The 27,716-nt window shown below is 49.1% G+C and overlaps 3 protein-coding genes across 5 annotated transcripts in view; 1 reads left to right on the top strand and 2 right to left on the bottom strand.

Annotated features, from left to right (window-relative positions):
- Positions 1 to 96: 96 nt before the first annotated feature.
- On the top strand, positions 97 to 6,805 carry TMPRSS12 (transmembrane serine protease 12). The gene is made up of 5 exons (XM_058042212.1): positions 97 to 187; positions 1,146 to 1,344; positions 3,448 to 3,719; positions 4,716 to 4,858; positions 6,560 to 6,805. Exons 1-5 carry the CDS (start codon positions 97 to 99, stop codon positions 6,803 to 6,805), a joined length of 951 nt encoding a protein of 316 aa, XP_057898195.1.
- Positions 6,806 to 7,442: 637 nt separating this feature from the next.
- ATF1 (activating transcription factor 1) lies at positions 7,443 to 19,332 on the bottom strand. Its single transcript, XM_058042176.1, has 8 exons — positions 19,245 to 19,332; positions 15,418 to 15,531; positions 14,084 to 14,212; positions 12,700 to 12,800; positions 12,267 to 12,397; positions 11,378 to 11,557; positions 11,134 to 11,293; positions 7,443 to 10,337 (listed from the first exon to the last, which is right to left on the bottom strand). Exons 2-8 carry the CDS (start codon positions 15,526 to 15,528, stop codon positions 10,193 to 10,195), a joined length of 957 nt encoding a protein of 318 aa, XP_057898159.1. The 5' UTR covers positions 15,529 to 15,531; positions 19,245 to 19,332; the 3' UTR covers positions 7,443 to 10,192.
- Positions 19,333 to 20,547: 1,215 nt separating this feature from the next.
- Positions 20,548 to 27,716, bottom strand: part of DIP2B (disco interacting protein 2 homolog B) — a 61,197-nt gene continuing 54,028 nt past the window's right edge. For all 3 annotated transcript variants that reach the window (XM_058042078.1, XM_058042079.1, XM_058042080.1), the window contains 6 exons: positions 27,341 to 27,402; positions 27,157 to 27,214; positions 26,563 to 26,637; positions 25,849 to 26,026; positions 24,410 to 24,533; positions 20,548 to 23,965 (listed from right to left, as the gene is read on the bottom strand). In XM_058042078.1, the coding sequence (XP_057898061.1) occupies positions 23,713 to 23,965; positions 24,410 to 24,533; positions 25,849 to 26,026; positions 26,563 to 26,637; positions 27,157 to 27,214; positions 27,341 to 27,402 (750 nt within the window). In that variant the 3' untranslated portion in view covers positions 20,548 to 23,712. The remainder of the gene's footprint in view (positions 23,966 to 24,409; positions 24,534 to 25,848; positions 26,027 to 26,562; positions 26,638 to 27,156; positions 27,215 to 27,340; positions 27,403 to 27,716) is intronic.

Raw genomic sequence — 27,716 nt, 5'->3', positions numbered from 1 at the left:
CCGGTGGCGGTGCCGGTGCCGGTGGCGGTGCCGAGGCCGGCCGTTCCCCGCGGGGCTCCCCTCAGGCCCCGCAGCCATCTTCGGCCCTCGCCGGCCATGCGGCGGGCGCGGCCCGCGCTGCCGCTGCTGCTGCTGCTGCTCGCGGGGCCCCTGCCCGCGGGGACGGCCCCCACAGACCCTGTGGACGGTACCGGGACCCAGCGGGACCCAGCGGGGCCGGGCCGGGGCGGAGGGGTCGGGGAAAGGGGCCGCGAGCGGGGAAGAGCCTGAGCGGAGCGGGGCAAGGCGGGGTGGAAGAGTCTCTGGTTTATACAGAAACCTGGTGAATTCTTGTAAAGCAGTGGCAACTGGCCACGCTTACCGCAAATCTATACACCAGAAATGTACCTTAGTCAGATAAATACACCGTATTTCACATGGGCTGAAAAAGCCCCAGGATCTCCACATACAGGGGTCTGTGGGACAGCGAGTCCTGCAGAACAGTGCCCTGGAATGGTTTTGGCTGGAAGGGGGAGACCTTACAGCCCACCCAGTGCCATCCCTGCCATGGCAGGGTCACCTTCCCCTGTCCCAGTGCTCCCAGCCCTGTCCAGCCTGGCCTTGGGTGCTGCCAGGGATCCAGGGGCACCCACAGCTGCTCTGGGCACCCTGTGCCAGGGCCTCACCACCCTGGCAGGGAGGAATTTCTTCCCAGTATCCCTCCAACCTTCCCTCTGGCAGTTGTCCCTTGTCCTGACACTCCATGCCCATTCAGGCACTGGAGGGCCATAGTTAAGTCAGCCCAAAGCTTTTTTCCTTCAGGCTGAACAATCCCAATTGTCCCAGCCTTTCCTCACAGCAGATCTGCTTCATCCCTCTAAACAACCTGGTGGCCTCATCTCCAACAGGCCCATGTCCTTCCTGTGCTGTGGTGATGCTGGAGATTTAAAAATCCAAACCCAAAACAAATTAAAAAACAAAAACAAAAACTGCCACCATCAGCAACAAAAACGACCCACCAAAACCCCCAAACACCCAACCAAACAAAAACCCTGAGACAACAGAAAAAAAAAGACCAACCCATACACCCAGAGCAGCCACAAACGCTGCCCCAAAAGCTGAGCTTTGCCCTCCAGGCTCTCTGAGGAGCCCGTTGTGTTTTGCAGAGTGTCAGCAGCAGCTGGCGGTGGCCCGGAGCGTGGTGTCCTGGATCGTGGGGGGCCACGAGGCCCCGGAGGGCGCGTGGCCGTGGGTGGTGAGCCTGCAGGTGCTGCGCGGCGGCGTCCGCTTCGTGCACCTGTGCGGCGGCGTGCTGCTGGGCCGGAGAGCCGTGCTGACCGCCGGCCACTGCGTGGATGGCAGGACGTACGTACTGGGTGACCCCTGGGCACCACGGCTGAGCCCCCTGAGAACCATGGCTGAGCCCCTGGGCACCATGGTGAGCCCCCTGGGCACCATATCTGAACCCCCTGGGTACCATGGCTGAACCCCCTGGGCACCATGGTGAGCCCCCTGGGTACCACAGCTGAACCCCCTGGGCACCATGGTGAGCCCCCTGGGCACCACAGCTGAGCCCTGGGTACCACAGCTGAACCCCCTGGGCACCACGGCGAACCCCCTGGGCACCATATCTGAACTCCCTGAGAACCATATCTGAACCCCCTGGGCACCACAGCTGAGCTCCCTGGGTACCACAGCTGAACCCCCTGGGCACCATGGTGAGCCCCCTGGGCAGGGAGGAGGAGGCCGAGGGCACCTGAGTTGTGTCCCAGGGTGGCCGAAGGAGCAGAGCAGGGATTGTCCCCCTGTGCTGGGCACTGTGAGGCCCCTCCAGTGCTGTGTCCAATGGAGCACATCCAGAGCTAGGAACTGATCTGGGGAAGGGGCTGGAGCATTGATTGAAAAGGTCTCCAAGACCTTCAGGTCCAACCTCTGCCTGACCCTCTCCCATGCCAGGTTTTCTGCTCCCTTCCCCAGCCCACTCCCCCAAAGCGTTTTGGGTTGCTTTGTTCCACAGAGCTCCGATTTTTCTGGTTAACCTCACCACAAAATGTTTTGATATTTAGATTACAAATGCTCCAATTCATCAGTTTTAACACAATTTCCCTTTTTTTTTTGTTGATCAGAACCAACAATTTGGCACTTAAGGGGTTTTTTTTGACAATGTGGTAATAACTCCTCAGAACAGATTTTTAACTGCACTTACAGCAACTCTGGAGCATTTCAGCTCCCAGCACTGGTCTCTTTCCCAACCTTTACCACAGATGCACAATCTGCATCTGTCAACATCCACTGTTGACTCAACCATGACCCGGGGGAAAGTGTAAAAATCTGCAAAACTTGAAATTTTGTCCTTTATCAGGACTTTGTTACATCAACTCCTTGTTTGCATTTAACAAACATTTGTTTGCAATATAATTTCTCTTTAAATTATCAATTTAATTTTTACCTTAACTTTGGAGGCTAATTTGAATTTTATAGCTCATCCCAGGCCAAATTCAAAGCTCATTTAGTAAAGACATTGTTCAACATACTTGGCAAGCAACTAGATCTGAATGACTCTGCCCCTATTTATAAATTTAATATTAACTAGATTGTCATTATTTTACTTCTAGATAATGGATTTCCCAGGTCTAGGTGCAAGTAGAGTCTTCATGAGCATTGTGGGAATGAGTCTCTGTATTTTATCTAAAATATAACCATGTTTTCAGCTTTTTCAGACTATTATCTCCTGGTTTCCTCTGCTGAGATGGGGTGAAAGGCAAAATCTGGGTGTCAGTTTAAATCCTTAATCTGAATTTTCCTTAACAGCCATAACCACTAATAGCAAAGGGAGTGTTCACATGGGCAGAATGGTAATGAGGCAAATCTGTTCCAGGAAATATTTGCTATGGAATTTTCAATGTATATTTATAAGGGTGCATAAGCAAAAGAAGATAGAGGGGATAATGGAAAAAATTTCTCCCTGAGAGGAAGGCCCTGGTATGGGGTGCCCAGAGAAGCTGGGATCCCTGAAAGTGTCCAAGGCCAGGCTGGACAGGGCTTGGAGCACCCTGGGACAGAGGAAGGTGTCCCTGCCATGGCAGGGGTGGGATGAGATGAGCTTTGAGGTGCCTCCAATCCAACCCAACCCTTTCCTGGATTCCAGGGCTCTATGAAAACAAATGGTGAAAGTGATGTCAAACCCTGTGAATTCTCATCTTAAAGATGAGCTTTGAGGTGCCTCCAGTCCAACCCATACCTGGATCCCAGGGCTCTATGAAAACAAACTGTGAAACTGATGTAAAACCCACCTGAATTCTCATCTTAAAGATGAGCTTTAAGGTACCTCCAATCCAATCCAGTCCAATCCAATCCAATCCAATCCAATCCAATCCAATCCAATCCAATCCAATCCCTTCCAGGATCCCAGAACTCTGTGAAAACAAACGGTGAAAGCGATGTCAGACCCTGTGAATTCTCTGGCAGGGATCCGTGTTCCTGGCGAGCCGTCCTGGGCGTGCACAACCTGCACAAGCACAGCCGGCACACGGCCAGGAGGAGGATCAGGAGGATCATCGTGCACTCGGAGTTCAGGAGGGAAACCTTCGAGAACGACGTGGCCGTGTTCGAGCTGAGGTCGGCCGTGCGCTACAGCCTCTTCATCCAGCCCGTGTGCCTGGCCCCGGCCGCCCTGGTGGAGCCCCTGGAGAACAGCTCCGACTGCTACATCAGCGGCTGGGGACGCACCAGCGAGAAGGGTACGGGGCTCTGCCACTGCTGGGACCCTCCTGTTCCCATCCTCACCCGCTCCAGCTCCCCGGGTTTATAAACTCTCCTTGCACTTGGGTCTTAGAGGCCTTTCCCGGCCTTGTACCAAACTGAAAGAGGACAGGTTCAGATTAGATATTGGAAAGAAATTCTTCCCTGTCGGGGTGGTGAGGCCCTGGCACAGATTTGCCAGTGCACCCTGGAAGTGTCCAGGGTCAGGCTGGATGGGGCTTGGAGTAACCTGGGATAGTGGAAGTGTCCCTGCCCATGGCAGGGCATTGGAACTGGATGATCTTTAAGGTTCCTCCCAACCCAAACCATTCTGTGATTCTAACTGGATTTGCTCAGGTTATGGTCTCCCCACACGATGTCATTTAACTCTGCAGTGCTCTGAGGGGTTTTCCATCACAAGCAGGTTAGACCCACACAGCTGTAACCACAGGAATAGATTTTCCCAGCCTTTCCAAGTATAACATGAAAAAAAGGAAAATAAACTCACCTCATTCGTGGTGCAGGTCAACGTGGGCTGCTGGAAACAGCTATTATATTGAAAAGCAACAATTCTGATGCCACACGTTGAGAACTGAGGGGTTCCCATGGGATTTATGAATGACTACACCCCCTCCAATTCTCTCTTTACTCCCAGTGGGCACAAATTCAATGCCAGCTGGTGTGTGGGAGTTTTGGGGTCAGCTGAGATTGTATGAGCCTGTTTGGTAAGTCACCTCTGACATTTTGAACAAGGCATGTATATTATCATTGATGCTTCTTCTGAGGAAGAATTGCAAAATTCACATCCAACCCAAGGCTTCAAACCTTGAACCCACTCAAATTCCAATCCATTGGCAACAGGCAGGGTCTGTGTCATACCCATGTTTAAACATGTCCAGGAACACACCTAGGCTGGCAAAACAACAAAAGCCCCACAGTAAAATTGCTCCACACCGCAGCATATTTCACCTTTCTGAATTCTGTCTCCTTTCAAGGTAAAATCTCACCTGTGCTAAAAGAAGCCCACGTGGCAATCCTCCCTTCCAGCCTGTGCAACAGCTCTGCAGGCTATGCAGGGCTCATGAACGACAAAGCGCTCTGCGCCGGCGCCTGGGCCGGAGGCACCGACACCTGCCAGGTGAGAGGGGGTGTGCCAGTCCTGCCAGGTGAGAGGGGGTGTGCCAGTCCTGCCAGGTGAGAGGGGGTGTGCCAGTCCTGCCAGGTGAGAGGGGGTGTGCCAGTCCTGCCAGGTAAGAGAGGGTGTGCCGGTCCTGCTAGGTGAGAGGGGGTGTGCCAGTCCTGCCAGGTGAGAGGGGGTGTGCCAGTCCTGCCAGGGGAGAGGGGGTGTGCCAGTCCTGCCAGGTGAGAGGGGGTGTGCCAGTCCTGCCAGGGGAGAGGGGAGGTGTGCCAGTCCTGCCAGGTGAGAGGGGAGGTGTGCCACAGCTGCCAGGTGAGAGGGGGTGTGCCAGTCCTGCCAGGGGAGAGGGGGTGTGCCAGTCCTGCCAGGTGAGAGGGGGTGTGCCACACCTGCCAGGGGAGAGGGGGTGTGCCAGCCCTGCCAGGTGAGAGGGGAGTGTGCCAGCCCTGCCAGGTGAGAGGGGAGGTGTGCCAGTCCTGCCAGGTGAGAGGGGAGTGTGCCAGTCCTGCCAGGTGAGAAGGGAGGTGGTGCCCCACCTGCCTCAGTGGAACTCCCAAGCCAGAGGCTCAGCAGCATCATGATTTGTAGCATGATTAATTAAAACAGCAGAAATAGTAACTGGAAAACATGTCAAATGCAAATAAGCATCATAAAAGGGTTGGGACAGCGATTGCAGAGCAAAAACGTACACAAAGAATTTGGGGATATTGGAAGGATGACAGGAATAGGTGAACAAAGAGGAAGGATAAAGAATGTGACATTTATGCCAGAAAGGTGTCAGTAAATTATATATGAGACAAAACACTGGACACTGTACCACACAGTGTGTGTGAAGCACGTGTATGTCTCACCTGTTCCTATGCTGGAGAGCAGCACTGGACACACGGAGAGGGCTCAGGACTGGACACAGATAAGGCTCAGGGATGTGGTTCAGGGATAGGGCTCTAGGAAGTTGCTCAGGGATGTGGCATGATTTTCGTTTAAATGCTGAGCAATCACCACCTCTTTCTGGGAAAAGCCAGTCCTCAGGTCCAAAGCACTGGCAGAAGCTGCAGCACCAGCTGGGACACGGAGACATTACTAATGAAACCCCATAATGTACCCTAAGTGCTTTGTCTGATCCACTTCCTGCTCCTCTCAGCAGTTTTCCCTGGGCAGGTGACACGGCCAAGACACAGGATGTGTGTTCCTCTCTTGGAGCTCCCACACCGTTAAAATTCCCCAGTTAAGTGAGGAGTGAAGGTTTAGGTTTAGGCATGAAAAAGTGCAGAGAGAAAACAGAATCTGAGTTAAAAGATACTCAGATTACTTTTAACTCAGTTAACAGAAGCAGTGCAGGGCTCAGTGCAGTCTTGACCAGAATCTCCATGGAAGGAGTGGTCAGGCATTGGAAGGTGGTGGAGTCCCCATCCCTGTCCAAGGAACAGCTGGATGTGGGTGACAGCATTCTCGTCCAGTGACAAGATGGGGATCAGGTTAGACCTGATGGTCTTGAGGGCCTTTCCAGCCTCAGGGATGCTGATTCTGCCTTCCAGCAACACCAGACTGGCCTTGAGTTGTCCATATGCTACTGCCCACACGTTACTGCCACTGAGCACTGAGCTGCTTAAAATAAATCTAAATATTAGACTGATTACTGCCCGAAGTATTTCCTGGAAGGAAACCCTCACATGCTGCTGGTTTTTGTGGTGTTCATTTTAGGGCGACAGCGGGGGCCCCTTGGTGTGTTACCACCCTGACACTGACAAGTATTACCTGATTGGCATCGCCAGCTTCGGGGTGGGCTGCGGCCGCCCCCGCTACCCCGGCATCTACGTGCGCCTGTCCCAGTACAGAAAATGGATCAAAGCAAAACTCCTGCTGATTAACAAGGCTTGGAACCCCCTGAGCACCCCACTCACCGTGCTCCTGGCCCTGGGGCACACAGTGCTCACGCAGATTCTGTAGAGGGGAATCCAGCGTGTCGTCCTCGTGGAGGTCTGTCCTGCCTGGAAAAGCTTGGAGAAACCAGCTCGCTCCTGACAATAAATCCAAGAACCAAAGGATGTGCACTTACTTTTTAGGAGTCGTGTCTGCCATTGTATTTTTTGTTTCCTGCCTCTGATATCCACACTGACAGGAGAGGAAACAGTACCAGCCTCGGCACTAATGAGGAAAATTGAATATAGAAGTGTTATGGACTGGAAACACTTTCCTCCCACCCTATTTCTGTGCTTTTCCAGCCATCAGGGGGTTAAACACACTCAGTGACGCCACCAGGGACTGGGGAGGGCAGATGCTCCCTCTGCCGGGTAAAAACCAGCAGAGCACACTAAGGTTTCAATTAATCATTTAATTAATCAAACTTTACCTGTGGCTCAGCTTATTAAAAAGTAAGAAGGTAAAAAACCCTGCAGGAAGGTAAAAGATGTTCTGCACTCATGATTTTTAGCACTGGCAGGTGTGTACAAGTGCCATTTAATCCACTAAAACTGACTATTATTTATTCCTGGCTGTCATATGAATTGATCCCACACAGGTATTCCCACCTGGTCACCACCACTGCAGCTCTAACTTCATTAAAAATAAATAGGGACCAGCAGAATTATAATATTTTAGCGACTTTATTTACCAAGATCAAAATTTGCAACCATTAATTGTTTCAACAAATATTTACAATTCATGGAAAGCACGGACTGTTTGGAACCAACCAGCAGAACAGCATCAGCTGCTGCATCTCTTACCCTCAGGAATGAGATTTTACTCTCTAAAATCGAGATTTGAAAGTAAATCCAAACTAAGAACCTCATGATCACTGCATAAAGAGCAAACTTGTGTTACTGTTTAATATTCCCATGATGAAAAATCAGCTGTTCTTTCCAACACACAATTTAAGAGTATAAAAATTGACTCCTGGTGTGTCTGGCAGGACAGGTGCTTCCCTTGCTGGAGACAAGAAGAATTGGCCACCCGGTTTGTACAGTCTTAACACCTGATAGTTTTTGTTTATTATTGTTCCATCTTACAAAAGGAAAAAAGAGAACACAGTGAGGATCAGCTCCCACAGAGTTGCCAAAGCAGTTCAGAGCTGTAGGTCAAACCCTCTCCCACATGCCAGGTTACACACAGCTGAGGAAAGGTCCAATCCTCTGAGGTTCCAGGCACATTCCAGGCTGTTCAATTCTCCTGAAATTCCACCACAGAAAAGGGAAACACCAACACCTCTCCAGGAGCAGCTCCCTCAGTTTAGAACTTTCCCAACCTTATTTCTGATGGGTCACAAAGCTTTTTTCCTACATGATGGCAACCAGGAGCCACACTCCAGCCTGGCCTAAAGGAAATGCATTGGGGCTCGTGCCCACAACAATCAGAGACTCAGGAACTTCAGGGGGAAAACAAAAATAACCTTTTCTAGCCCACTAACCAGAGACTGTGGAATGCAGATTCCTCATGGCAAAGAGCTCTGCTTGCTACAAGTCCATTCATTCCCAAAGGAGCAAAATCAAAAATCCTGCCTGACCATGGGATGAGCATTACACACCCAGGGAGGGAGCACAGCTTGGAATTCCACCCAGATCTGAGCCAGCACGACACACACGGAGCTCCAACACCAGCACAGTCCATGGTGTAATTCCCGCTGACAGAACTGGAAGCAGGATTCAATCCCAGCTATGGAAATGGTTGATCACTCATCCAGAGGCACTGCAGCCACCTCCAGCACCTGCCCAAACCTTGCCCAGGACCGTGTCCCCACCAGTGCCATGTCCTGCCCACCAGGCCCACAGCCAGACAGCTCTGGGGTCTCCAAGAACGGAGATTCCCCAGGTAAAGGAGTCCCGATCATGTCAAACTTTTGATTTTCACCTGAAACAAATTTAAATTGTACAAACTGGACTCTCTGACACAATGAGATCTAATGTGCAGATATTGTCAACTCTGGGGAGTAAAAAGCCCTAATTTCTTCCCCCCCCCAATACTCTTTAGGATCCGCTTTTTTCTGCAAGTTGCCTACAGACATACAAAATTAATTCAAGTATCTCCTACACCAAAGAGGATCTCATTTGACTTTGTACTATCCATAAAAATATATCCTTGAAAATCTGGTTCACAAAATATTTCATTTGGTTACTAAAATGAAAGATATAAACTGTCAAAATACGTATAGAAACTCAATTTCAGGTTTTGTAAAGATCACAATTTAGCTACAAAATATACCAACCATCTCCCTGTCTGCAATATAGTATTTGCTTACAAAGATACCATTACTTTGCAAAATAGCTCCTACCTTACAAAATTAGGCTGGAAATTGTAAATTTGCACTATTTCCAGCAATAAACCAGAGATTAGAACCTCATAACCCTTTGGTATAGATCTTTCATTTTTTACTACATCATTTTTCTTCTATTTGGTTTCATGTTCCAAAGCCCAGGAGAATCCCTAGCCAGGACAAGCACTGAGTGTTTAATTGTAGATATGATCAGCACACAATTTAATTTTCAATGATCAATGTTTCTCATGCCCAGAACTAAGAACAAACTCTTGTGAAATTAACAACTTTGAGAAGTTTAATCTCAGAAATTCTTCAGAACTTTTGTCACCAGTCCTCGTCCCTCACACTGTGCTTTAAAATCACTGATGTGCTGAATTCTCTAAGAAAACCAACACAATTTTCTGTGCCTCAGACATTTCCAGGACCAGGCCTCTTGCTGCCTTCTGCAGATCCTTCCCCAACCTGATAAACACGGCAAACATGGAAAAAAAAAAATCATCCCAACTTTTTAAATTGTCATCTGAGAAAGAGTAAAAACATAATTTATACCTCGAGCAAAGTATCAGCTTTTTTATCATCTGCACCTGTAAAGACCAACTTACAGGTTAAAATAAAAATATTTACAGACAAATAACTGAAGGAAAAAGGCTTGAAAAAGAGTAAGAAATCAAAACATACACTGGTTATAAACGTTACTAATAATGTCAGCTATGGCAAGGATTCTGTTTCATCCATGTTTTCTTTGTAACCAAATTTTGCCTCCCTAATTCGAGGCACTCACAGGAATTTTCAAAGAAACTCTCATCACCTGCCTCGCCACACGTGACTGTCCTTCCGCTGTAGCTGCAATCTTGAACTGAGCAGTTTCCAGTTGTGCCAGCAGGAATTTTGGTGAGGTTTTCTTGTTTCCTCTTTGTACTTTGTCACCAACATGTTGTAAAGAAAATCTATAGAGTCTTTGAGCTGTGAAATCTAGGTAGAAAAGTTTCATTTTTGACCTTTCATCTAGTTTAAAAAATTCAGTATAAAAAAAAAAATTCTCCTCTGATATTTCACCAGTCCCCAAATGTTTTTACCTTTTCTTTTTACACACTTTTATGACAGTAAAGATCTTTCAAAGTTTTTAGCTCTTCAATTAGAGTTTTGTTCTGATTTTCCAGGACTGCCACTCGATTTTCCAAACATTTCACATACTCCTTCTTCTTCCTACGGCACTCCCGGGCAGCCTCTCTGCAACAGAGAAGCAGAGTTCTTGATTTTAGCTGTGAGGTCTGTTTTCTGAATGTCACATACTGACCAACACCAGAGAGCTGGAACTGCAGTGAGGAACAAAACTGAGCCAAAACTGCCTGAGGAGAGCAGGAAATTCAGCAGGATCTGGTAACACACATGGAGCCAATCTGCAGGGGAAACCCAGTGTTGGCTTCTCCACACTGTGAGCATGTCTGGGCCACAAATTCCCATGTTTGGGTCAGAATCTGCCACAATCCCAGGTGTGCCCAGGTGGGGAAGGAGGCCAGGGGCACCTGGGCTGTACCAGCCATGGTGTGGCACAGCACCAGGGCAGGGATTGCCCCCCTGTGCTGGACCCTTACTGCAAGAGAAATATGGATGGGCTGGAGCACACCCAGGTCTGGAGAGCTCCTGAGGAACTGGGAAAGAGGCTCAGCCTGCAGAGAAGGAGGCTCAGGGGGAACCTCCTCCCTCTCCACAACTCCCTGACATGAGGGGCAGCAGGGGCAGGGGGATCAGGCTCTGTTCCCAAGGAACAGGGACAGGATAAGAGGAAATAGCCTCAAGCTGTGCCAGGGGAGGTTCAGGTCGGACATTAGGAGGAATTTCTTCATGGAAAGGATGGTCAGGCATTGGCAGGGAAGTCTGGAGTCCCCATCTCTGGACGTGGCACTCAGTGCTCTGGTGGAGATCTGTCCCAGGTTGGACTTTATGATCCTGGAAGTCTTTTCCAAGCCCAGTGATTGCACGTGATTAAAGCCACCACCCAAGCAACTGAGGTGCCCTCACATACCTGTTCTTCATCAGCCTGATCTCCCGTTTCAGCTGTGGGTCATCTGTCTTGCTGCTCTGGGATGTCAGAGTGACAGGGGACGTCATCACCACGGTCTGGGGCAGGGAGGAGGTGGTGGGCGTGGTGCGGATCTGGTACGTCTGCATGTCCCCGGAGGCAGCTAGGGGACACAAAGGGGGCAGCATGAGCAGGTGGCACTGACGGTGCCAGGGGTGTCACCGTGTCCCCAGGGGATAATACTCACTCTGCACCACCACCTGGTTGCTGGGCACCAGGATCTGCTGCCCATCCGAGGTCTGGGCGTACTGCAGGATGGTGGCGCCGGGCTGGGAGGCGCCGGCGTTGGCCATGGTCAGTGTCTGCAGCCCCTGCACCCCGTCTGCCCCCGGCCCCGCCAGCTGCAGCCCGTTGGCTGCGATGGCAACTGCAAGGGAAGGCACGGGGACAAGAGGATGTACAGCAGAAAATACAGGCAAATCACACTATCCTACAATGGGTTGGGTTAGAGGGACCTTACAGCCCATCCAGTGCCACCCCTGCCATGGCAGGGACACCTCCCACTAGCCAAGGCTGCTCCAAGCCCTGGTCACTGCCAGGGATGCAGGCGCACCACAGCTTCTCTGGGCACCCTGTGCCAGTGCCTCACCCACTCGCACGATGGAGGAGCAGTGTGAAGCACCATGAACACCAAATGGGAACATCCAAAGAACAAATCCTAATATTTTTTGTACCTCTCTGATACCACAGGAGCCTTTTAGTATAGCCTAGAATATACATATATATATATAAATCTATCTATCTATTTCTCTATCTATCTATCTATCTATCTCTCTCTCTCTCTCTCTCTCTCTCTCTCTCTCTCTGTGTCTTTACTGATGTATTGGGTTAAATCCAGCAGAAAACACTTCTGTGTGCTCCATACCAACACCCTTAAATGTCTTAATGTGCAAAATTTAAAATTACAGAGCACTAAGTTTATCTGAAGTCTGTAGATATCAGTTACTGCTATGTACTCAATTATTGACTACTGGATAATAACCAACTTTTGTTCTTCATCTTACTCAAATACCTAATGAAATCAGTATTTTGAGGCAAGTAGAAGAAAAACTGTGAGGATATTTTGGGTAACCTACTGTACTGTCCAGTGCTTGTCTGGTAGATGGGCGTGGGAACGGACATGGAGGTGACAGTGGAGACCCCAGGACTTTCCTCATCTCCTTTTCTATCCCGTGTGTCTTCAGAAGAAAGATCTTTCAAAATTTTTCTGTGAAAAAAGGAGTCTGACATTTGACTGCACTCCTCACTTCAGTCAAATGATACAACTGAGTAAAATCACAGCTGGCGAACATTTTGCCCTTTACAAAACCCTGCAGAGGCCAACCTCCAGTTAGTGGAGTCAAAGTTTCCTCACAGCAATGATGGCTCAGAAAGTTCAGTGCATGAACAGATTCACTGAGTGTTTCAAGGGAAAGGAAACGACCTGGAGGGCAGCAGAATACTGAAAATCATGGGAAGGGGCTGTTGGTTTGGTTTCCAATAAAACCACCAAGTGTATCACAGCCGTACCGGTAGGATGGACGACGAGCCAAGATGCCTCGAGCCTTCTGTGAGGAGCCAATGCTGTCTGAGGAGTCCTGAGAATCCTCACTCTCAGACAAGGAAGATACCTGGTCAGAAAGGGAACAGGAGCACACTGATGTACAGGACAAACACAGAGAGCACCTGGAATCTTTTCTGTAGAAAAGGAGCAGTGGGGTTTGTTGGTGAGAATGTGAAATCCAGAGAAAACAAAATTTAAGGCAGCAGCATATCAGGGAGTAAATATGCAAAGTACTATCTACAATTTTCATTATTCCACTGTGTGCTCATCCAGTTCAAAGTGTAATTTTGTCTCTGATGCTCTTTTATAAGTGAACAAAATATTTACTTGCTCTTATCCATGTGCCAGCAACAGAGTGCAGAGGAATGCACAGAGCTCTGGGAAAAGCCTCTCACTGAACTGCAGAGACAGAGCAGCCTATGATCAGCAGGGAAAAAAACCTGCTCATGTTGTACTTTGTTTTTCCCTCCACCAAGGCCACAAAGTCCATAAATTACAGAAAAGGAACGAATCCAGTCAGTGCAGACTGTGCAACCAGGGGGGGGGGAAAGGAGAGAGATTTAACAGAGACACGAGCACCAGCAAGCAGCCAGTGCAGATGCCTGAGTGCTTCCAGCAGTGACACATGTTCTCCTCTCCCTGCTCTGATCTTACAGCAGTGGCAGCTGACAGTCCCTGCCAGCTCTGCTTCTCATGGCTTATCAATTTCGTGTGGTGTGAGGAGTGTGGGACAAGGATCAGGGACAAATTCCTGGCTTTTAGGGCAGCTCCTCCCTAGGGCAGTGGTTTCCCAGTGGAACTCCAGGTCCCCAAAGGCTCTGCAGCAGGGACTGAGAGGAGCAGGAACAGACCCACTGGAACTCCCTGAGCACCTTCTGCAAGGGATTCTTACAAAAATCTCAGGGCAAGTGAGTAAGAGACACAAGCAGAGACTTGGGTACCACTGACAGGGAGTTACAGCACGAGAGCACCCAGCAGCTCATTCCCCTTCACACAGCTCCACCTTCCCAAACACTCATTTTAATTCACTACTGAATTATTCTGATATTCCCCACTGCCCTCCTTTGGGTGTCAGACCCCACCTGACTGCCAGGGCACAACTACAGAGCTGTGGATTGGATTTTTGTATAAAGGGAGGTGACATCAAATGGTTTCATTTCGACTCCACAGGTGACTTCTCACAAGGAAGAATTTCAAGCCCAAATGAGGGATCCCACACGGCTGTCCTTGGATTGCTCACTGTCTCCTACAGCAGGGCGCAGCTGGGTCAGAGAAGCCTCTCCACATCTTTCCCCATCTTCTCACCCACAGAACTGCAGAAGTGGGTATTTAAAGCCGTGGTGGAGTTACCTGCACGGTTTGCACCTGAGGGGAGTGGATCACCGAGGAGGACTGAGCTGTCTGAATGACTCCCTGCACCTGGACCTGCTCTCCAGGAAGCTGAACCACTGTGAGGGGAGCAGAACCTCGGAGAGACATCTACAACACACGAAAAATCATCAGTAAAACCTCTGTGCCACAGGACTCAGGAAGTGCAACACGTGTAGGAAAACCATTAGCAGCTTATTTTCATTCTAATTAAGTCACAAAAGTACCTTTAAAGATGCACATTTTTAAGACATTATTTGCATATGAAAAAGGCTGAAACAGTTCGTTATTTCCTCTGGTTGGAGAAAATCAAATGTGGCATTATGTCACATAATCAAATATGTGATATTACATAACATATTAAAAACATGAAAGTGCTTCAGCTTCCTAGAGGGTTTGTAGTTTTGATGTTGAACCCCCATGAGTCTTTACACTTTAATTCAATTTATATTGTTCACATTTCCATATGTTCTGAAACAAAAAATAATTCAAGTTATACACGTAGATTCTAAGTAAATAACCACTTTTGTAATTAAATTCTTTCAGTACTTTTATTAACCTGAAATACATAAGATGAAGGGATCATTAAAATACACACAGCTTAATTTCCAATTAATGCAGTTTTGTATCATAACTCACAATATTAAGGGACAATCAGAACTTTAGATAAAAACAGATTGGGAAACCAGCCTGGAAACAAACCCCAGGACATCAACTGATGTTCTCTCCTTTCCTTTATCTAAATTTTGCATCAAAATCCCAACTGCCTCCACAGGATAAACAGTGGATGAGCTGCTAAACATTGCTTTTTCCCAGGAAAACCCTCCTGGAAGGATTCACTCCTTCACCAGTTCTAAGGGATTCAGGTTAAAGCTCTGACATGGATGTTACCTTAGAGGAAAAATCTCAATTTGCAAGTTCATATGGTTTATTAGATTAAATATGTTCATGTTGGGCTAAAATCCAAGGGTTTCCATGGTGCTGAGCACCCAGGATTGCTGCTACTACAAAAGGAGCTGGAAATGCTTTTCCTAAGGAAAAAATGAAACCAGGCCCTCATTTTATTCCTGAGCAGCTCCTGTGGAGGACTAACCCCAAATCTGGGCTGCACTTCTGCATTGTACAAACACCAAAAAATAACTTTAAACACTTTACAATTAATTTTATGTCATCCACCATCAAACAAACACATTTTTCTTATCCTCTTTCTGCTTTTTCCTCTCTGAGTGCTTCCGAGAATGGCTCTATAGTTTGCAGCACACAGAACTGGCTCTGAACTGCCTGAAATGTTTGCTGAGATCCAGCCCAGGCTTTACCTGTTGAGCAATATGAGAGAGCTGAGCTGCCTGGAGGGTTGTACCTTGTACAGCTGAGGGCTGGGACGTAACAGAGCTGCTGCTGCTGCCCTTGTGCACCTCTTCCATCATCAGCTACGAGAAAACCAGTGAAATCCAGTTAGTAATGAGTTGGGACAGCAGACAGGTGCCCAGTTCCACCAGTGTTTTACACCCTCAGTGCCTCATGGTTCTGGTCTCACTGGGATGTGCTGAAGGAGCTCTTTGCTCTCCAATGTTGCCATTATTTTATAATATCCAATTCCTAATATCCCATCTAACCCTCCTCTCTTTCCTTTTGAAGGATGATCCAGGAAGAAAACCAAGATTCTTTATACTAAAGAATATCTTTCTCAAAGTAAGATAATTTCCAAAAATATTTTAGCCAAGCCACCAGCCAAACCTATTTTAAACTATCTGAAGGTGTATAAAAACAAACCAGGGACTGAAATCAAAGTGAAGAGAACACAGTTTTGAATTTTAAGAGTCACTCTGTCTTGATGTAATGCAGTCAGCAACACTTGTCTCATGTCTAAGATTTTATATTTAACTGTTCAACGTCTTGCCAGCATCCCCCCTCGGGTTCTGGGGGATTCAGGGATGCACAAATGCAGGTTTCAGCTGGGCTGGTGGGCGGACCAGCCTGGAGCATTAGAAGCTGATGGGTGAGTGTTAAACATTTTGTCACAGAAGGTTTGAAAGTGTTGAAAGGACAGTTGCTATGAGACTGGAAATTACATTGCTTTCTGTGGAAATGTGAGTCACTGATTTTTCCCTGCTGAGCCCAACCACAGCACGCAGCCCAGTGAGGAGTCAACCCAGAGCAGAGTGCTGCTCCTGCACCCTCCCTGTCTGAGGGTGCTGCTGCAGGGCCCCCCAAAAGTCACCAAAGCAGCTTTGTAGGGAGGAAACTGATGGTGGCTGATACAGGAGACTGTGATTGACTGATGGAGCAGCCCTGCTGTAAGAAAAGGCTGGGAGAACCAGGATGGTTCAGCCTGGAGCAGAGAAGGTTCAGGGAAACTGAACTGTGCCTCTCCAGAAGCTGCAGGGAGGATGGAGAGAGAGCATTTACAGGGGTCTGAGTGCCAGGACATGGGGAATGGCTCCCAGTGACAGATGGCAGGGCTGGGTGGGACACTGGGCAGGACTCCTCCCTGAGAGGGTGGGCAGGGCCTGGCACAGGTGCCCAGAGAAGCTGAGGCTGCCCTGGATCCCTGGCAGCGCCCAAAGCCAGGCTGGACAGGGCTTGGGGCAAGCTGGGATGGTGGAAGGTGACCCTGCCCATGGTAGGGAGATGTTCCTTAAGGTCCCTTCCAGGCAAAACAAACCCATGGTTCTGTGTCCTTTAGCCCAAACCTTCCCCAGCCAATGGTGCAGCTTCCTCATGGCTGCAAACATCGACCACTTCAAGATTATCAGCAGAATTAATGATGAACCTGCAATGGACACAACTTTGTCTGTCCTTAACACAGTTTTAGATTTTATAAAGGAAAATTTTGCACCCTGCAAAGTGTCTCAGGTAACAAAGGTCCCTCAAACCGAAATCCAGGCGGCAGCAAAAATGACAATAAATTTCCAGTGCTACAGAAACCTCTGTTCATTTCTGTAGCACCAAACCACAGCCTGCCCTCCCTGCTCTCTGCTATTAGTTTCTCTATCTTACTGTCCCATGAAAGACTCAAAACAGGCTGCAAGAAACAGCAAAACCAATAAAACCACCCCAAAGGGAAAGCACAGAGGGTTTTGCTGACCTTTCTCTCACTGCTGTGAAGTTCTGCTTACAGGAATAAAAGATAAAGTATTTCCCATTAGAAAGATGAATTTTGAGTTTAGTTCATCTCTGCTTGCTCTGGAATATTTAATTATTCATCCAACATCAGTCAATAAAAAGATTTAGCAAGGATTGCAACAAGATGGAAATTCATCCTGCACCTCAAAGCCTCTGGGGATGAGTGTCATGCCTTTAACTGCCTTTAACTTCATTTAGCTAGAAAACCAGGAATTTCCCCGTGGAATGGGAGGAAAACCTCAACCTGCAGAAGAATCACCAAAAAGGAGAATACCTGAGCACAGTCACCCCCTGGATAAACCTGCTCTGACAGCTGAATTTAATTTATTTAGCTGAAAGCAGGTAAAGAAGGAAGAGAAGCAACACCAAGGCTTTATTGTCCAGAGAATCATTTTTGTCCCAATCTGTACAAACACCACTTTTTTACAACCAGACAGGTAAGGGTGATGATTTTCATAGTAAACCCAAAGTCTCCACCTCAAAAGTCATTTAACCGAAAGGATTTTGCAACAGCAGCTCATGAAATTTGCTCTAAGGAACTCCTAAAATTCTGGGCATCATCTCCCTCCAGCCAAGAAAACTCATCCTACTTCAAACCTGAGCCTCAAAACCGCCTTCCTTTGGGACACAAACGGGAATGTCACAGTCCATCGGGACACATTTCAGTTCTCAAAGTCCACAGACACCCTCCAAATACCTCAGAGTGCATGAGCCACCACACAAACCCACCAGAAACACCTGACGTGCTCAAGGAGCATCAATTAAAAAAGAAAACTCATTCCCACAACTTCCACTGGTTCCCTAATTCTGGAAATTCCCTAAAGTGCTGCAGAGAGCACCAGAGGAAGAAATCAAGTTCTGTTTTGCAAACTGAGTAGAGGAAGGGTCTGAATGATGTTTCATCACTGAAATATTGTAAGAGCCAATTGATTGTATTTTTTTATAACATCAGAAATCAAGAATATTGGACACAAAATTCTATTCTCAAATAGTGACAGGAGTCAAATTCTGACATTTACAAATTGTACAAAGGGATTTCAAAACGTTTTCTTAAATGATGCTTAAGTAATCTTGGGGAATTTGGGGTTCTCAAAATCAGCTGCTTTCAGCAGTGAAAATATTATTTACCTAAATTTGCCATTAAGACACTTGGAGAAAATTTGCTCACCTAGAAAACTCCATTTTTTTCCTCCCAGACATCAGTAAAAGACAGAGCAAAGGGCAGCACATCCCACCAGATGTGCCAGAGAACAAGTGAGCAGTCTCGAGTCAAGGTGCCCAGTCACTGCTCCAGATTCCATTCCCCAAACACACAAAGTTATTCCCTATAACTCCAGGAGCACTTTCCTCATAGGATTTCTCCCACTCCCCTGCACCCAGCACCAGCCTGTACAGGAACATCCCCAGACAAGAGCTTCAGAAATAAACGCTGCAGCCTAAAGATGTCAATATTCTATCCGCATCAGGGATCTGATGGTTGTGAGAGAAAAATAGCCCAAAGATCATTTATACCATCATTTCTATAATTTATATCGCCCTGGATCCACCCGATCCTCACTGAGCACTGAAGTCAAGGCTCAGACACGGGTCTGGGGCAAAATTCATAGCGAACAGGTAAGGACGCCCATTAACGGCGGTGTAGTTAGCGATAAAGCCGAGTTTGTGCCCGGGCAGGCTCGGGGACTCAGCCGCCGCTGCCCGGGACCGGCTGGAGCCGCGGCCACCCCCGAGCACCTTTCCCCCATCCCTGACGGGAGCGGGACCCGGGGCTCCCCGTCACCCCCCAGAAACCTTTCCCCGTCCCGAGGGGAGCGGGCCCGGGCCCGGCAGCAGCCCCAGGCCGCGGGGCAGCGCCTCAGGCCCGGCCGTGGGGGAAACTCCCCGCGGTTTCCGCAGCGGCCGCCGCGCCGAGGCCGCGGCCTGTGCCCGTCCCCTCACGGCCCGCGGGGGCGGACGCGGGGGGAGAAGCGGCGGGCGGGCCGAGGGGGACGGGGCGGCCTCCCCAGCCCGCGCTTACCTCAGAGCCCCGCAGGGCCACGCGTGGGGAGCGCCGGAGCCGCCGCCGGGTCCCGGCCCCGGTCCCGGCCCGGTCCCGCCTCAGGGAAGCGGCGCCGGCGGGGGGGGCGGGCCGCGACCATAGAGTGCGCGCCCAGGGGCCCCCGCCATAGAGCCCCAGCGGCGCGGAGCGCGCGGGCGCCGGGCTAGAGCGGCCGCCTGGAGCCGGCCCCGCCCGGGCGCACCACAGAGAGGAGGCGGCAGAGCGCCGCTGCCGGGCACGGCGCGGGAACAGCGCCCCTGCCGGCGGGAGCGGCGCGGTGCGGGCGGGAACCGCGCTCGGCGAGCGGGATCGCGACCGCCCCGGGAAAATCCCGAAATTCCTGATATTCCCGAAAATCCCTAGTTTCCCAAAATTCCCGATATTCCCGAAGATCCCGAAATTCCAGGCCCCCGCGCCCAACCGTGGGCAAAGGCAGTGCGGCCGGGCACGTCCCGTTCGGAGTGTGGCAGGACCGTGGGCGCGATTCCTCACGGCCGGGCCGGTGGCACTGAGCGGTTTTAAGGAAGCGGCAGGTGATGAGGTTTGGTCCCTCTCTGGGTTTTTCCACAGCGGTTTTAAGATCTTAGTAAGGATTTGGGTTCCGGTAAGTGGCCCTCATCATGGGACGGTTCCTCAGGCATCGCTGGGGAGCACAGGAAATTCAGTGTTCCCTGTAAGGCACCAACTGCAGCCAAGCACCTCGAGGAACAGGAATCTGATTTTCACAGGATCCCGGAATTCCTGAGGTTGGAAAATCCCTCCGAGACATGGAATCCAACCTTGTCCCCAGCCCAGAGCTCTGAGTGGCGCCTCCAGCCCTTCCTGGGACCGCTCCATGAATGAGGTGACCCAAACCCCCCTGGCAGTGCCAATTCCTGACCCCCTTTCCATGGGGAAATTCCTGCTGAGTCCCCCCTGAGCCCATTCCCTCTCCTCTGTCCCTGTTCCCTAGGATAAATCCCGAATCCCCCGGCTGTTCCCTCCTTGTGCAGAGGCAGAAATTCCCCTGATCCGCATTTTCTCCATCTGAGCCCCTTCCCAGCTCCCTCAGGATTCTCCATCCCCTTCTCCAGCTCCACTCCCTGCTCTGATCCCCAAAAATCGATTCCCAAAATTCCAGGTACAGGACACAGCCCAGCTTCTTCACACCCACACTCCTCCATACAAAATACAAGATACTTACAAGTTCTCCCTCTGCCCAGGATCAATTTTAACCCGCGTTTTCTTCCTTAAAAATAAAATTCCTTCATGGAAACAGCGCTGGAAGGACTAAACAAGCAACCAGGCATCAATATTTATTAACACAAGACAAAGGAAACACAATCAATGCGTTAATGGGACACTGTCCAGCCAGGTGTTAAATTTAAAAATGTAACTAATCTAGTTTTAAATAAATAAAACCTTTATACATAATTACAGAATGCCGGAGTCTGGATTGGACAATGAGAAAGAGGTTGACAGAAATAAAAGCAAAAAAAAAAAAAAAAGGCATCTAGGGCTAAAATTGATCTGGTTTTTATAACCTTATTTTAGGACAGTTAGTAGGACACAGCTGAATTGATTTAAACCAGAAATGAAGTGCAAATTCTAACAAAACGGGACACAACTGTCCTGTTCCCACAGCGTCTGCTCAGAGAAGATTCAGAAACAGTGAGACACACACAATATACTTCAGTCCAGTGGGAAGAATTCCCAGATTTTCAGTTTCACTGCAGTTAAGTTGGAACCCAAGGGGCGAGAAAAGGGAATAATGTGCCCAGTGCAACCCCAGAGCTGCAGCCACACCAGGGGGAGAGGCTGATTTTGGGAGAAGCACCCAGCCCTGCCCACCTGACAATGTCTGGAGTGAAAGATCTTGCTTTGTTCCCAAAAAATATGGAAATATCATCGCCAGCTACAGAGGGAGGAGCGGAATGATCTGTGGAAGGCTCGTGGCAAGCGCTGAGCAGAGCTGGGGATGGAATTTTGGGGATTCCAGAGCCCCAGCCCCATCCCTCCTCCTGCTCTCTGGGAAATGGATTTACAGAAAACTCTCAAAGCACTCAGGGAATCCAAACTGAGCAGCTTCTCCTGGTCCCTGGAATGTTCTCTCGTCCCATGGGCAGTGTCCTGCAGTTCTCCAGCACACAGAAATGGAACGTGCTGGGAGATCTGGAGCACACAGGGAACTTGCAAGATAAAACCTCAAACTGTAGGAAGCTACCAGTACCTATCCAAACCAAAAAACAAGGGGAAAAAATAAAATTAAAAAAAAAATCAATCCAGTCACAATCAAAAATGCCATTTCAGGAATTTCACCTGCCACATTTGATGGAATTAATACACACGTGGTTTTATTTGTGAAAAAATCACGAATAAAAATGAAAGACAATCCTGGAATTGGACTTAAAATCTACTTCAGCGGACAAAAAAATGTTTGTTGAAACAATTTATCTAAAGCTTTGAGTAAAGAAAAAGGTTCAAGACCACCAGATTTTCCTGGAAAGGTCACACTGGAGTGAAGCTGCTTGGGCAGGCCTGGGCTGTGCAGGAAACACAAAAATGGTGACAAAGAACATGGAATAACAGGAATTTTCTGGCTGAAAGGGGAGAACACCCTTTATGCACTTTACACCCAAAATAAGCTGCAGGACCAACTGTTTTAGTCTTTGACCTGCCACTGTCCCCACTTTGTGCTCAATTTGTTAAAACTAAATATATTGTAGATTTTGTGCATATTCTGCAGTGGTTAAACACAGACAAGGTTCCAAAATGTGCCCCTGAAACCCAAAGTGTTTGCAAAGAACCTCAAGTCCAGACCTGCCACAAAACTTCCAGTTCCTATTTCCCCACCGAGTATTTTTCAAAAATATCATTTGAAAATTCTGAGTTTTAAAGCTCCTGTTTTCAGTGAGGAGCCACCAGGATGCAGCAGGAGCTTTTCAAGGACACGGCTGGGGTTTGCTCATGGATCCACTGGACTCTGTTCCAGTAACTGCCACAGGATCTTCCAAGTCCACACCACAAACCTTTTAAAAACTGCCTAAAAACTTTTTTTGTGAGGTAATCTGGAACATTTTGAAAAGTTTATTTACACTGTATACCACATCTGACTCAAAAAAACCCTGTTGCAGGATCTGGTAGCAGCTCCTGAAGCTTCCAAAATCATATATTAGCACCCAGAGAAATGTAATTGCTATTAAAAGATGAAGAATTAAAAAAAAAAAAAGAGATAATTTTGAGTCAAAGCTCAACCACCAGCAGGAAGAGCTTGTACCTGCTGCTTTCAGGTTTCTCTTTCTTCCCATTCCCTAACGCTGGAGCTGACACAGGGTGTGGAAGGCTGGGACAGCAATTTTCACAATGTTATTTAACAATGTGTTTGCCAGAATTACTGGATCCTCCAGTAAAATTGTGTCCAACTTAAACCTGGGATTCTCCCACTCTTTTGAGGAAAGCATTTTTGTTTGCTCCCAGTTTCCACTAAAGCCTGTTCACAGTAATTCTGCTGTGCCTGCAGGGAGCTGGAGGAATCCCAGAGGAATGGCACAAGCAGGGAATTCACCTGTGTGTCAGCCTAGGAATGGTTTTCCTTTCCACACTTGGTGCCACAGGATGAGGCAGAGGCTGCCCCTCAGTTCCCTCCCTGCACTGGCATTTCTCCCCAATTCCATGCTGAATTCAGCCTCCTGCAGAAAGATGTGCCTTAAAACCAAAGGGTTCTGCATACTTCTGGCCAGAATAAAGATGCAAATGAAATCAGAAACCTGGGGAAGGTGGGAGCATCTCACATTGTGTCTAAGCCAATGCCATGATGCTGAGGACCACAAAAGTCACCTGTCCTTAAAAACATCAACCTTCAGCTGCCCTCGCTAGCCAAGTTAATTTTCTATCTAAGTGAATTATGTATAATAATATTTACATATTTAAAATATAGGCAAAATTCTTTTTAAATTCCAGAAATCTCTATATGAATAAGTAACTCTGATTCTGTAAGTTATTGATTTGGTCATGGCACAATTGTCAATAAGTCGTGTGATCCCGTGGGATGAACAAGCTCCAGATGCAAAGGAGATCATGGAGTAGGGAACTGCAGAACTCTGATGACCCTTTTCTTAATAGTTTATTATCTTAACTAAATAAACCCACCCCTTATAGAATCCTAACCCGGGATTAGATAAAAATACAAATATGTACAACGGGTGAAAAAGTAACACTACTGTAAAGGCCTTGGGGATTCCGTAGCTCACACACTTTCCTTCCCCCTCTGCAGTTCTCTAAAGCTCATGGTTCAGTAAACTGTTACAAACGTTTGCTGTTGCTTCTCCCACTTCCTTCACCCCACCAGGACTGAAACCCCCAGGACAGGAGGGAGGGAACGTGGCAGCAACCTCAAACTTTAGATCAAGTATTAGTAATTTTCACCAGCTTCACTCTCCACAAGCACCCTGATCACTCTGTGCTCCCATCACATGTTGTAGGCCACGTAAATGGGGTCCAGCTGATCCGCCAGGAAACTGTCCCGGAGGTGCATCCGCTGCTTCTCGCCTCGGGAATTGATGGGGATGACTCCAGGATCCACCACCACCACCACCCCCACAATCAGGTAATGCTCCTCCAGCACCACGTTGGTCACCAGAGGCACCAGATCCAGAGCCTCCTGCTCACAGCCACACAGCTCCACCACCACCACCAGCAGGTTGGTCCAGGTGAACACGGCACTGAAACGACAGAGGAAAAACAACACAAAACAGTTGTTGCCACAAAGATCCAAAGTTTTCAGTTCTTTATCCTTAGATGGATATCAGCTGCTTTGGGGTGTATTTCCAACCTAACTGCAACATGACTTGGTCCTGATGTGACAAAAATCAGACTTATCTCAGCACTACCTGTATGAGACAGGAACCCAAAGCTGCTGTCACTGACTCACAAATGGCTCTTTACACCCCAGAGAAGGAAATCATCATCATCATTTCTGTGTTGAGCTAAGGCTTGTCAGAAAACACAGAGTATGTTCTCATCTGCAGATGGGAAATCAGGTGTATGACCTGCACAAAACCCCCTGAATCTCCCTACATTTTTTTTCAGCTGAAACCCTGCATCTTTGCCCGAACTGCTGCATTTCAGCTGGGCTAGGGTGGCTGCCCTGCTCGGGAGTGTTTTACCATTCAGCAATGCTCCTGTGGGTGCGGGACACCGAGGTCTCGATGTCGATGGGGTGGTAGCGCAGCCCCCGCAGCTCCAGGGTCTCATCCAGGGCTCCCACAACGTACAGGGCATCGTGGCGCTCTGGGGAGACAGGACAGGAGGGGGAATAGATGGAATTTTGTAAAGAAAAATTGTCTCTTGGACAAGCTAAAGAATTTCAGAATGGTTTGCATTGGAAGGGACCTTAAAGCCCATCCAGTCCCACACCTTCCACTGTCCCAGCTGCTCCAAGCCTTGTCCAGCCTGGCCTTGGGCACTGCCAGGGATGCAGGGGCAGCCCCAGCTTCTCTGGGCACCTTGTGCCAGGGTGTCACCACACTCACAGGAAGGAATTCCTTCCCAAAATCCCCTCGAACCCTGCTCTCTGGCAGTTTGAAGCTATTGCCCCTTGTCCTGGCACTCCAAGATGTCCTGTGCCCATCTTTCCTGCAGCTCCTCCAGGCACTGGAAGGCCACAATTAGATCACCCAAAGCTTCTCTTCTTCAGCCTGAAGGCAGCTCTGCAGGTGGGGTCTCACCTGAGCAGGGCAGAGGGGCAGAGCCCTCCTCCCCTGCTGCCCAGGCTGGGGGCTCAGCCCAGGCTCAGGGGGGTCCTGGGGCATGCCCAGCACCTCAAACCCTTCTCCCCAGGGCTGCTCTCTCTGCTCATCACCAGCCTGGATCAAACCAGACACGCCCTTGGTTAAACCACACGAGAATCCCATGGGAATGTCCTGTCAGCTGTGCCCAGGTGAAACCCTTGGTGAGATTCCCATGGAATGCCCAGGCTGCCCGTGCCCCTGTGAGCTGTGCCCAGTGAAATCCTTGGTTAAGCCATGAGATTCCCATGGGAATGCCCAGGCTGCCCCTGCCACCTGTGCCCTTCCATGGAACGCCCAGGCTGCCCGTGTCTCTGTGAGCTGTGCCCTGCCATGGAATGCCCAGGTACCCCTGTGAGCTGTGCCCTGCCATGGATGCCCATATCCATGCCCATGCCCATGCCCAGGTGCCCCAGCCCCACCTCCGCTGGCCGCCGTGAGCTCGGTGCGCCGCACGAAGCCCAGGTACCCCTGTGAGCTGTGCCCTGCCATGGATGCCCATGCCCATGCCCATACCCATGCCCATACCCATGCCCATGCCCATGCCATGCCCCACCTCCGCTGGCCGCCGTGAGCTCGGTGCGCCGCACGAAGCCCAGGTACCCTGTGAGCTGTGCCCTGCCATGGATGCCCATACCCATGCCCATACCCATGCCCATGCCCATGCCCATGCCCATGCCCATACCCATACCCATGCCCATGCCCATGCCCATGCCCCACCTCCGCTGGCTGCCGTGAGCTCGGTGCGCCGCACGAAGCCCAGGTACCCTGTGAGCTGTGCCCTGCCATGGATGCCCATATCCATGCCCATGCCCTACCTCCACTGGCCGCCGTGAGCTCGGTGCGCCGCACGAAGCCCAGGTACCCCGTGCGCGCCCACAGCGTCTGCGCGGCGTCGCCGAAGCTCAGGCGGGTGTTGAAGTGGTCGGCCTGGAGGGTCTCGTTGTCGTAGATGGTGTAGTAGCCACTGGCTGTGTGGGGGCTGTTCACCCAGATCTGTGCAGGGAGGGAGAAAAGGGTCAGGTCCCCAGGAATGCCCACACGTGGGAGTGGGTAAAGGAACTGCAACAAGAAGGTTCTGGTTTTATCTGTGGTTTTATCAGATGAGAAAAATTCATCTTGGACTTCCAAATAACCCGCAGAACCTTAAAAATGCACCTTGAGGTGTAGTCTTGCAGTAACTGTAACTGAGGATTCACTGAGTAAATAAATTGTGGGTTTTTAACACATCCAGTCCAAAATTGGATAATAATCCACCAACACAGATCAATATACTGGTGTGTAATCAAAGAAAGGAAAGCCAAATGTAAATTGTACTATTTGGGAGCCAGTTTGCAAGATTTAGGGTGGAACAAGCTTCTTTTCAAGTGGGTTTTCTTTAAACTTGACAGGGAAATAACACCCAAATTCTGAACACTCCAGCAATAATTCATCTTACAAAGGCTTCTATCACAGCTCCAAACTGTCCCCCAGCAGAGAAAAGCCCAAGGAGCAGCAGGAAAAGGTCCCCAAGGAGCAAAACCTGCACTTACCTCCCCAAGGTGAGAATCTCCCAGAGGCCCTTTTGTCTCTGGATTGACAATGACCACTTTGACCCCAGGCAGAATCTAAAGAGCACAAAAAGGAAATGTGCAGTTCTTGTTGGATTATTTTCAGAACAATAAAACACACAGGCTGTTCAATCAGGGCAGGATTGTACCCATGGACATCACAAACAGGGATAAAACAGGCAGGACAGGTACAGCAAGGCAAGATCAGGGTATGGATGTATCCCATGGCTCCAGGGTCACACAGGTAAGATATTCTGACCTTGATTTTGAAGAATTCAGCAAAAAACCTACAGGAAAACCTCTTTCTGTTAAACTATGAGGGAGTAAGAGTTACAGTAAATCCCAACTACAGCCTGATTTCAAGAATACCAGAGCCCACACTTCTGATGTGGAAATTTACTGCAAAATGGACCAATTCCCCAACAACTCCAGCAAAACACACTCCTAAATCAATGGGTAATTCCTTATAATCAAGTTCCAGAGGGACAATGTAACCAAGTGCCACCCCCTCCCATGCCACAGGACTGTCCTTCCCAGCTACAAAGGCAGTGGGGAGGTGGGCACACATGGATTTACCTTTCCAGACTCAGAGAGCAGCAGGCTCTGGGGAGCTCCTCGTTCCACCAGACGGACTCTGAAGGTCAAGAAACAAACATTGTCAGGTGAAAAACCAGAGCTGAAGTGGCTGGAGTGGTGTGAAAACAGCACCACTGCAGGGTTTTATACAGTTAATAAATTGGTTTAAGTGAACTTACAGTACCTGTCATGTCTCAAGGATTTCAGGTCTACATACACCGTGGTGGGATCTGGCCCCGATGTTCCCTGAGGAGTTAATATTTAAAAAACATTGATGTGTTTAGAGCAATCAGGGGAATTTCTGCCTGAGCCCAAAACTATTTCCAGGGGTTTCTTACAGCAGAATTCCTACTCATATTCCCCCACCTTTGCAGCTGCACCCTGCAGTAAGCAGGTGACTTTCTGGGACACCTGTGTGGGGAAGGAGCCTTGGGGAGGGGGGAGACACCACAAGACCTCTCAGCCACCAAGCACTGTTTATGTGTCAATAAACAGCTCAGATTCATGTTTCACTTGTTTTGAGCATCTGTGATACGATTTGGCAGCTGAAAATGAGAGAA

Source organism: Melospiza georgiana, chromosome 29 (assembly GCF_028018845.1).
Source record: "Melospiza georgiana isolate bMelGeo1 chromosome 29, bMelGeo1.pri, whole genome shotgun sequence".
In the NCBI taxonomy this organism is placed as follows: Eukaryota; Metazoa; Chordata; class Aves; order Passeriformes; family Passerellidae; genus Melospiza; species Melospiza georgiana.
This window is presented reverse-complemented; position numbering and strand designations above follow the sequence as displayed.